General features: G+C 44.0%; 2 protein-coding genes across 3 annotated transcripts; one reads left to right on the top strand and one right to left on the bottom strand.

Annotated features, from left to right (window-relative positions):
- Window positions 1–409: 409 nt before the first annotated feature.
- Window positions 410–6,153, top strand: hnrnph1 (heterogeneous nuclear ribonucleoprotein H1). 2 transcript variants are annotated; one of them, XM_029165704.3, is made up of 11 exons: window positions 410–566; window positions 1,351–1,447; window positions 1,536–1,691; window positions 1,779–1,922; window positions 3,220–3,358; window positions 4,083–4,261; window positions 4,414–4,526; window positions 4,775–4,910; window positions 5,012–5,095; window positions 5,208–5,300; window positions 5,441–6,153. In XM_029165704.3, exons 2-11 carry the CDS (start codon window positions 1,366–1,368, stop codon window positions 5,536–5,538), a joined length of 1,224 nt encoding a protein of 407 aa, XP_029021537.1. In that variant the 5' UTR covers window positions 410–566; window positions 1,351–1,365; the 3' UTR covers window positions 5,539–6,153. The 2 variants fall into 2 exon arrangements, with proteins under 2 accessions (XP_029021537.1, XP_029021538.1); XM_029165705.3 differs by having other exon boundaries at window positions 5,437–6,153.
- rufy1 (RUN and FYVE domain containing 1) lies at window positions 5,561–10,660 on the bottom strand. The gene is made up of 17 exons (XM_029165652.3): window positions 10,304–10,660; window positions 9,857–10,036; window positions 9,659–9,776; window positions 9,484–9,585; window positions 9,257–9,380; window positions 9,110–9,171; window positions 8,890–9,025; window positions 8,703–8,804; window positions 8,503–8,619; window positions 8,153–8,320; window positions 7,971–8,068; window positions 7,775–7,894; window positions 7,492–7,621; window positions 7,274–7,368; window positions 7,142–7,190; window positions 6,984–7,061; window positions 5,561–6,911 (listed from the first exon to the last, which is right to left on the bottom strand). The coding sequence occupies exons 1-17, from the start codon at window positions 10,623–10,625 to the stop codon at window positions 6,768–6,770; spliced, it is 2,145 nt and encodes a 714-aa protein (XP_029021485.1). The 5' UTR covers window positions 10,626–10,660; the 3' UTR covers window positions 5,561–6,767.
- Between the last annotated feature and the right edge of the window lie 109 nt (window positions 10,661–10,769).

Raw genomic sequence — 10,769 nt, 5'->3', positions numbered from 1 at the left:
TACTAAATGGACTTAAGTGTATTTGCCACGTTTTGCTTTTTTCAATTGGCTGTAACAAGCATGATATTGCTGTGGCCTATGAACTACACCAACTCTACCCTATAAGAAGCTACTGATTACTTGATCACTGTAAACAGGTTTACTTGGATTTGCAGGTCTCCGATGCCGCCCGGACATCCAGGGCCTCTGGCGTCTACGTCATCACATGGGCGTGGACGCACTCGTTGGAGGCGCTTGGTTATTCAACCGGGTATGCCAGGTGTCTATAAACAGCATACGTTTTTGACCGTTTTGATATGTTGTGACCATACAACAAATTTCTTTACGATTCTGATTTTAGTATAAAACACTACAAAAAACTAATAAAGGTCCCAAGAGTATTTTTCTTCCCGTGAATAAACATTATTTTGTAGCCGCTAGGACATTTGCTTTAAGTGCAACGCGTTGTTTTCTAAGCGTGAAAGTGGGAGGTCTGTTGAGGTCTGGCAACCTACCGCGAGGTCTCGGCAGTAACACGCAGGTCTGGTCATACAAAGTCCGGCGTGTTAGCGTTACACTTGTATCAGGTGAGTTGCTCAGTGGACCATCGTTTACTCGTTTTGCGAAAACTAACAACCAAGGTCCGTTGATTAAGAAAATGCAGCTGCTGTTGGGTGTAAAACACTATCATGCTGACGTTAGACAGAGAAACGTAGCTAACCGCTAACTGTTAAAGCTAATAACATGGCGCAGGCGGTGAGGGCCGCTTTTGTTCTTTTGTCTGGGTGCGGTACGGGAGGCTACACATTGTATATTAAGTGGTTTGGGGTCTCAATTACAAATCTATAACCAGTGTTTTGCAATATCCGAATCATCAGAATACCCCAACAACAGGATAATTGTCCAATCGAAGTAGCTACGTCCAAAGCTAAGGCTACACATTGTTGTGTCGCCAAGTTAGCTAATGCTATCTGAGGATTAATTTTAGAAGGATCCCTTTTAAAGTAAAATGTATTAAGGACTGGTAATACGTCCACCGTACTTATAACCGTTTCTATTTACATTTATAGTGTGTTCTATTTTAATTATGACTCAGAGTTTTTGTTTTTACGTCGTATCTATCGGTGTGAAGCGTCAGGCTACGTCAAGGTGGCGCCAGTAGCAAATTTAACGTTTCTTAAAGTCTTACTATAAGAGACTGCTAACGTGGAACAAAAACAAAAAGTACTTCGATGAAGGTTTACTGAAGTGAATGAGTTTAGATGGAAAAAGTTTGTTTGGGTTTAGGATTAATATAGTGACAGTAAGTGGCACCTGCCGTGCTGCTCATATTAGCTCTGACTTGAATGCATTCTCTTTAAAATACCTCAGGGATTGCGACCAGTCATGGCTGATGAGGGATATGTGGTGCGTATCAGGGGTCTCCCGTGGTCCTGCTCAGTGGATGAAGTTCAGAGGTTTTTCTCAGGTACGTGTGTGTATGTATTTGTCTCTTGTTAAAAGAAATACTCCATTAAGTACAGTGGCAATAATTTGCTGACAATGCTCTAATGCAGATTGCAAAATTATCAACAATGGCGGTGGTATTCACTTCACGTACACAAGAGAAGGACGTCCCAGTGGAGAAGCATTTGTTGAGCTGGAAACAGAGGAAGACCTGAAGATTGCGGTGAAGAAGGACAGAGAAACTATGGGTCACCGATACGTGGAAGGTGTGTAGGACTGATTATAGACACTAGGTAATTACTGTCTCCGCTTTAAGTTTTAGTTGTGTTAACCGCTTGTTTTGAATGTGGTAGTGTTTAAATCCAACAACGTTGAAATGGACTGGGTCATGAAGCACACTGGCCCCAACTGTCCAGAGACAGCAGGAGATGGGCTTGTCCGACTCAGAGGCCTTCCATTTGGCTGCAGCAAAGAGGAAATAGTGCAGTTTTTCTCCGGTAAGAATCGTTCTTGTATGATTGGTTAATATCATCTTTGTTTAATTAACATGAATAATTTAAACATTTTTTCCTCATCCCTCCCCTGTGTCTTCTTTTTCTGACGAAAGCGGACCACTACTTTTACATAATTTTACAAAAGATCGGGACATCTTTGCAAAATATGTATTACCCACTGTTTTGTGCAGTGAGAAAAGGAAGACAGTGAACTTTTTTTGTAGGAGAAATCCACCTATTTTTCACTTTATTAGGTACATGTGTACACATCTAATGCTGCCTACCAAGAATTCTTCTCTTACAGGATGTTAATTATAACAGGGGTGCCCACACTCGTTTGCATTTGGAGTGGCGAAATTATCCATCTACAAAACAACACCAGCTGCATGAACCCTTATTGCACAATACAATTGAATGCATTGTGTGCCACCAAGCTTGCTCTAATGGTTTGCACTGGGTGGAGTCAGCCGCGGATGTTTGGGACAGTAGCTGGTGAGCTGCTAGGTCACCACATACGCATAGGGATGTAGTGAGCTGCTAGGTCACCACATACGCATAGGGATGTGGTGACCATAGATGACAGTGTAGCATGTACACATGAGCAACCAGCATTACATTTGCGATCATTATAGTGGGCACATCCTAGTAGAAATCACATTTCACACACCCCAAAAAAGAGACGCATTAAATTGCACAGATGTACCGAATAAATTGGTCAGTGAGTACATTAAAGCTTTTTTCTTTTTTTTTTTTTTGAAGCACAGGGAAGTTGCAGCGCAAACATCTGTTCCCTTCTTTACTCATCATATTCCTCTTGAACCCACATTTATTACTTTTTTATTAGGTTTTACTAGAAATATAATGGGTACCACTCATCACTGAGGTGACAGTCGATTAACATAGTGTCATTATTTCTTTCCCCATTTCCCTACACATTTGACCTTTTTAAATAGTTGTCCTATATAGTTTGTCAAATGTTAACTTATTAGTCAATAGATAAAGATTTAAACTCATGTCACCCACAAAAATCTTGTTCTCTCTTCATCAACACACCAATACTAGCCTGATGTTCCACACAGTGCCCTTTTCCATATTCTTCCTCTCTCCTCTCATTTCTATTTTATCCCCAAAGTACAGTAAATGTAAGTCTTTTAAATGACCAGTCACTGGTTCAACGCTTAACTGGTATGTGTGATAATGTATAGAGTTTTCTATCTCTCTTTTTAGAGAAAGTTCTCACTGTGATTGGGCATGTGATTTAATATGTCCCCTGCTGGGGTTATCTGTCCTTGGGTTGAAGGGTTGGAAATCGTGCCAAATGGGATAACATTGCCGGTGGACATCCAGGGGAGGAGTACGGGGGAGGCCTTCGTGCAGTTTGCTTCACAGGATATAGCTGAAAAGGCTCTAAAGAAACACAAGGAAAGAATAGGGCACAGGTGGGGATGGTTGGTTGGTTGGCTGGATAAGTTGCTTTTCTTATGGTGTGCACCTTCAACATCTGACCCAAATACAAGACTGATATTACATTAATCTCGGTTAACTTGAGCATATTTTTATATTTACCACAAACATTTTAAACAACACACATTAGAATGTTAGATCCACCAATGCCACATGTACATTCAGTGTTTAAGTGGGAACGTTAGTGTTTGGGCACCATTCAAATATATGAATTGGAGCTTATGTTAAGAACAAGCGGTGTCTTGGCACTAAACATCAGTCATGGTGGATAAATGGTAAGGAGTCTCCCTGGTGGTAAAATCAGAGGACCACTGTTCACAAGGATCTGGAGCCCACTGTTACAGGTAATGCTTAGAGTGGGTTGCAGAAGGGCTGGGACCTTCTCTGTCCCTCTAAAACCAGGACAGTGGCTGTCATGGCAAGGACTCAGGGTGCTGTTTTGACATAACGAACCAGAGTAAATAATTGCAGGTAACCATAAGAAAAGTGTGAAAGTTTTTAGCCCCTTTGGTTAGCTTACTTTTTCATCTCAATGGATAAGCTGTTTTTTTTAATATACTTTAATCTAGAACTTCTCGGACATTTTACTACCTATGAACTACACCATGACAGCATCTGCATAGCCCAGTTTCATCAGTATTGAGCAAATGCGGCCTTGATCCATTCCCCATGAATTCACTGCTATATCTGCACTTTTAGGTACATTGAGATCTTCAAGAGTAGCCGTGCTGAGGTGCGGACCCATTACGAACCTCAGCGGAAGCCCATGGGCATGCAGAGACCTGGCCCCTATGACCGGCCCTCTGGCGGTCGTGGCTACAACATGATGGGTCGAGGGGGATCTTATGACAGAATGCGACGTGGCGGCTATGGAGGAGGTGGGTGTTCAGTGGGCTAAACAGGTCGAGTCAGATTTACTTATAATATCCAGTCCTGTTGTCCCTTTATGTCAACACTGCACAATGCAATATAAGATTAGAAGGTGAGATCCACATAAGACTTTGTGCTAATCTGCATTACATATATTCAGGTGTATCGGACGGACGGTACGGAGATGGCGGCTCGTCATTCCAGAGCACAACAGGCCACTGTGTCCATATGAGGGGTCTCCCATACAGAGCGACAGAGACTGACATCTACAATGTAAGAAAGAGGGTCCATTTCAATCAGCAAAGTGGGCAGTGAAGTCAAAATATTAACGTTAGGTCACTATTTACATAAATCACTTGTGATAATTTACTCCAGTAGGAATCCACGTACAATTACCTCAGTTTTAAACATTTCTGCCAGTAGAATTTATGGCAGAGCTACAGTTTTTAATTGCATTAAGATTCTACAGGTGTATCTATTAAAGCCACTGCCTAAATTTGTGCTTTTGATTGCATTTGTAGTTCTTCTCCCCACTGAATCCAGTGCGGGTACATATAGAAATCGGTCCAGATGGCAGGGTAACCGGGGAGGCAGACGTTGAGTTCGCAACACATGAGGATGCGGTGGCGGCCATGTCCAAAGACAAAGCTAACATGCGTGGGTTTAAAATATACTGTACTACTGACACTGTCTTTATCAACGTGATATTTTATAAATAGTCCTGATGATGTTTATGCTGTCTCCGTTTCTCCTTTTAGAGCACCGCTATGTGGAGCTTTTCTTGAACTCAACAGCAGGTGGTAGTAATGGTGCGTACGGCAGTCAGATGATGGGAGGCATGGGTAAGCATTTGTAATGGTCTGGTGTCATCTAATTACATGCACATTAATAATATGCTTATGTAGATTTTTTACTTTAAATTCTTGAACCTGATGTGATTCATCCTCTCTACAGGCAATCAGTCATCTTACAGTGGTGGCCAGTTGAGCTCAGGGTACTCTGGTGGATACAGCAGCCAGGGAAACATGGGGGGCTACAGTGACTACAGTGAGTGTCAGCTCTGTTATATTTAGTCCAGTTATCAGTTCTCCATATGTGATGCCCAAAAGTATAAACATATATAACATATATGCTACTTCACCACGAACTCCTCGGTCCTATAGTGTGTATTCTCTCTCTCTTGTTAGGTAACCAGGGCGGAATGGGAAGCAGTTACTATGGTGGCGGAGGAGGAGGAGGAAGCAGAGGTTCTATGAATGGACTGGGAGGGGGATGGGGAATGTAATTTTGTTCACCCAAATTTGACATTTTTGGTTCTGTTTTTTTTTTTACACTCAGCATTTTGCTGGAAGGACTGGAAACGCTGATACTCATCACTAAGCATAGGGCAGGTTCACATGAGGCTTTGAAAATGCTGAAAGGCAGGGTTTGTAAGTTTTTTTTAAGTGGATGATCTTCAGAGAAGTGAGATCATCTGGTGTCATAAGTGTGTGAGATACGCTGCTCGTCTTCCCCATTCCTCAAACTGTACCAAGTTTTGTGTTTTCGTTCTCCAAACACACGGCTGTTCAAGATTAACTCATCCTGTGCTTGTGGGTTTAACATGGGTTACAGTGTCTGAGTGCATGAACAAAAAGTCTGAAACTGTCAGGTATGTGAGGATTAGACTTTGTTTCATCTTTGTAGTGTTTAGCTTTTTATTTCTCATTAAAATGTAAAAATCTGACTTTGAGACAGCATGTTTGTTTTCTTAAGGCGTGACTGTTAAGGCAGTTTTTTCTGATTGAAAGATTTATCAAAGCAAATTTCACATCTGACATGAAGGTTTCTACTGCTTCAAATGCTCTTTGTATTTCCTGTGCACAAAATTAATAAAACTAGTCTGGAATATCTAATTTAACATCATTGCAAAACAGTTGGCTTTATTTATCAAATGTCTAGATAAAAAACCTTTGTCCTTCTCCAATTAAGAAAACATCATAGCAGTTAATCTACAAAACCTGGTTAACACATTTCAAAATAGTTCAACATTCTGCAGTCATTTACATGATGTATTCAGCAGTGGAGCTTGAGCTATAGGAAGTGTTGCAGTATAGCTATATGACAAGTTACCACCAACAGTACCAAAGTGCAGAATGTTTTCTCGCAACCAGCTACTCAAATGATTCTCAACATTGACCTTGATGGGACCTCAAAACAGTCTACATCCATGATTTAAAGTTGAAAGATTATACATTAGAACAGTTAGACCATCAAAGTGAGTATTGAATAAACACCAACAGCATAAATATTCCAAACTATATCAATCTGAGTTAAGTTTACATGAGCTGTTTTCTTAAGGTGGCTACTTATTTCATATGAATGAATGCTCCTGAATTTCAGGTAACAGCAGGAATCAAACACCAAATCACGTTTCCCTAAGATCTGGTGAGTGATTTCCCCAACGTGTAGTTAAATCATAGCGACTGAGCCTGTGCACTGGTAGAGAGCAGTTAGATGCTTGGAGGGGCTTCGTCAGGAATCTGTGGACGAGCTTCTCTGTAGCAGCAGCGAGTGGCACGTGTCGCACACCCGCACCGGCCGAGGGTAGGAAGGCAAGGCCAGCTCGTTGTTGGAGCAGGTATTGCAGTAGATGTCTCCGCAGTTTCTGCAGTGGTGCTGACACAGGAGAATATTCAAATGCTACTCATTGGAATGAATGTGGCGGGTGGAGGTGAAGCAGAGGCCTACCTTTCTACGTGCAATGGAGAACTCTTTGTGACACTGTTTACATTGGGTGGCCTCGTCGTCTTTCAGCCAGGCGTGACCCTGGTGACAACAAACACAGACAAACATGAGGCACCTGCTCCAAACTAGTAGACGTAGATGTACACACTTCTTGGCGTTACCTTCAGGGCTTTGTTGACCTCTCTGAAGTCCTCCATCTTAAGTTTAGACCTTGGACACAATTGAAAGCAACATAAGAATTTTGCGGCAAATGCCATTAACTCGAATACTTTTCTTTTTCCTCCTGCACTGACTGGCTGAGGTGCAGTCCCATCTCCTGTAGAGCCTGTTCCTGTTGCTCACACGTCTCCTGCAGCTGCTGCTTCTCCTGCTTCAAATCCTGCAGCTCCTGGAGCAAACATTCACAGAAGACATGTGTCTAAACAGAATGTAGGATTTTAAGGGTTTGGCCGACTGCAACGCCATGCGAATGTTATTTCAGTGGCCTAGACGCTAAGTGTGTGATGCTGACCACATGCAGGCCTTGGAGTTGTTGCAGCTGCGTGCGGAGCTCAAGGCCGTTGTCCTGTTCCCTCTGGAGAGCTTTTTGTAAGCTCTGTCTCTGATCCCTCTCGATGCGAAGCTCGTTCTCCAAACCCAGCCTGTGCACAGAAAACAGAAGACTTGAGTCTCAGGTTCAGTTTAAGGCAGCTTCAGGTGCACCAAGATAAATAGCTACTGGCCATGAATTTGGAACCTACTAAATCACGCATGAAAAATACCTTTGTACAGAACTAGACTTTGATATTTTTCACCTCAGTGCATCCAGGTCAGTCAGCTGCTTCTGCAAAGCATCCACTTTTCCTTCCAGCTCCACCCTCATGACTTTGTCCGTCTCGTCGCTTTGCTTGTGTTCTCGCTCAGAGTTCTGCAATCTGTGACACAATGAGGAAGAACATTTAATTTGAGACATTTCATCACAGGAAAGCTCAAACATGCACAAGTACCAACCTCTTCTCTAGCTCCATCATGGCCTTTTCCATTTCATTCATCTTCTGCTCAAGCTTCACGGCCTCCGCCTGCTTCTTTTCTGCTTCTCGCCCAGAGTCCTTCAGAGGTACAGAAGGTGAACCGGTGAGCCTCGTGTCAGAGGGAAGCATGCAACAGGACAACGTGTGTTCATGCGAGTCTACCTGAGCTTTATGGAACATTTGAACGTTAAGAGTCTTGACTTGGTCGAGCTGGAGACGCAGGGCTGCCAGCGTGTCCTGTTTCTCGTGTGTGTCCTTCTCCAGCAGCTTCATGGCAACCTCCATCTCCTGCTTTAGACTAACCTGCAGCTCCAACTCGTGCTCCAGCTCCTAACAGCAGAAAGCCCTGGTCAGTACTAGTCTGTACTTAATACAACATAACCTACACATGAAGAAATTACCCATAACAACAACTGTTGACTGTCTCAAACACAACTGTATCTCAGCCTTTATTGTTTCTTAACGAGGAACCTGAAGCAGTGAGACCTCTGTATAACATGTTGATACCTGACCTGGCGAATGCGCTTTTCCTCCTTGTATTGATTCCACACTACATTGTACATCTCATCCAGGCCCTGTCGGGTCTGTTTGTATGTTTCCAGCTCCGCCTGGCTGTCCTGAAGAGCTGCCTAAACAAAAAAAATTAAATAAAGCATTGTAAATCTTGTGTATTCTTTCAGCTTGGAGGAAGTAAGTTGCTATGCATTCTCACCTCTTCCTTTTTCTGGCTGCATTGCAAGATTGACTCATTCTCCTTCCTTAGCTGCTCCTGTTCTTCCCGCAGGGAGTTAATTCTGTCAGTCGCTGCCATCAGCTGACAAATACAAATGCATGCACTCGTCAGTTAACTAAAAAGACCCAATGCACTCGATCCCTTCATTTCTCAGATCAGATCTGACCTCTTCTACAAGTTTGCTGTTGGTCTTTTCCAGGGAGTCCATCTTGACCTGAAGGTCCGTAACTGTGCCACTTAGGTGACGATTTAACTCCTCAATGTAATGCTTCTGGTCCAATATTGCTGTCATCTTGGTATCGCTGGAACAAGAGGAAAAAGATCAAATAAAACAAAAGCAAAGTTAAGTAGTCAGCAAGACGCTCAGTGGAGATGAAAACACTCACTCTTTTGGAGTCTGACTGTTGGCAGCGTCTTTCAAATAAAGGGAGAAGTCAATGACTCCCACCTATGTGGGAAGACGAGCTGAATATTACACACCTTGGAATGTGACTGCTGGAATCTGTACACAACAAACCCTGCCATCAACTTACCTGAGAGTCAAGATCCTCCCCCTTAATACAGAGGTTAGCGTCAATTACATTGAGGCCCACCAGCAGCCCCCCCATCACCACACCCTCCTCCTCCATCATGAACGCTCCATAGTCATAGAACTCACTGAGAAATCAGAGTACAGAGATGGAGAGGAAGAAAATATGTGATTCATAATTAATGTTACATTAAAGAATTAAGTGCCTGGTTTAGGATCCCTCCAACTAACCTAAGGAGGTCCTTGCGGTCAAGCAGAGCCTTCATATAATCGGCTACTGTCTTTTGCATTAGTGCCAAATGCAACCAGGCCCTTGCTCTCCCCAAACCAGTCCTGGGAGAGAAAAGGAGACGCAGTCAATACAAATGTTGAGTATTACTTAACTTGTATGTTTGTAAAAACATACCTTATACCAGGCAGGTCTCTGGCACTCGTGGCAATGCTGACAGACTCTGGACACAACTTCTCAACAAGTTCCAGTGGTCCCCATATGGACTTGTTCTGGCCAATAAAGGTTTTCCTTGCTGTAAAACAGATGTGCACTTTCTCAACATGATACTCAGATGAGCTGTGCTCCAAACGTCCGCATCGTTGAATGTATCACCTTTCAGTCCGTGTTTGAGGCAATGCTCCAGGACCACAAAGAACTGTTGCAGAGGAGGGTAATCGGAGTCCAGCGTCCTGCCCAGACTCAGGGACGATTGGATTAACACTTTGATGCTCAGCTTCATCATGCTGAGCAGATTGGCTCTTTCTATTGCCATGGGCTCCTTGGGGGGCACGACTGTAAACAGGTGCGACGGAAACAGGTCAGAGGAATAACACAGACTGGTTACATCAAACATGACGGCGGTGAAGCACAGGAGTACTATTCCTGCAAGTGGAGCAAAGAGCGATGCGCGTGACTTTGTGCACGGCCGCCAACCACTGCCATGCGTCTTCAGAGCTGACGACTACAAAACTTACAGTAAGTTCAAGGGGAAGTAACGAAGACAGATCCTGGCTGCGCGTTTAAACTTGCAATAGAAGTTTACCAATGGTCCAAACGTACCCGGAAGCTTTTTCGCAGTCCTCATGAAATCATTCTCTGGAATACTTTCTGTCGGGGAGCTCGCAGCGGACCCCTGCGAGGCACGCCTCGGGGCAGCAACGTAGCTCACTCCGCTGCTAATCGTCTCCGTGGCCTTCCGCGCCAGAGACAGGATCGGAGCCGACCAGCTGTTCTCTGGCGGCACCGGGACCGACTTGTCCGCGAGACCGTGTCCGTCGGACTCGCCGTCAAGCGCAAGCCGGGAAACCTCGGGCTCATCCAGCTGGGGTTTTGCTTCACCGTCCTCCAGAACTGTGTTTACTTCCCCTGTCTCGTCGGCCATGTCTGTCACCCCTCCCCTTTCTCCGCGCGTTCACGTGACCAATGTAACCGCGAGCCCAATGAAAAGGTTCATCGGGTGCGCATTACCGCCACCTGCTGGTCCGGAGTGTAGAAAAAAACACAGACACTGACCCTTTCCGCTCCT

The sequence above is a fragment of the Betta splendens genome, chromosome 10, assembly GCF_900634795.4.
Source record: "Betta splendens chromosome 10, fBetSpl5.4, whole genome shotgun sequence".
NCBI lineage: Eukaryota > Metazoa > Chordata > Actinopteri > Anabantiformes > Osphronemidae > Betta > Betta splendens.
This window is presented reverse-complemented; position numbering and strand designations above follow the sequence as displayed.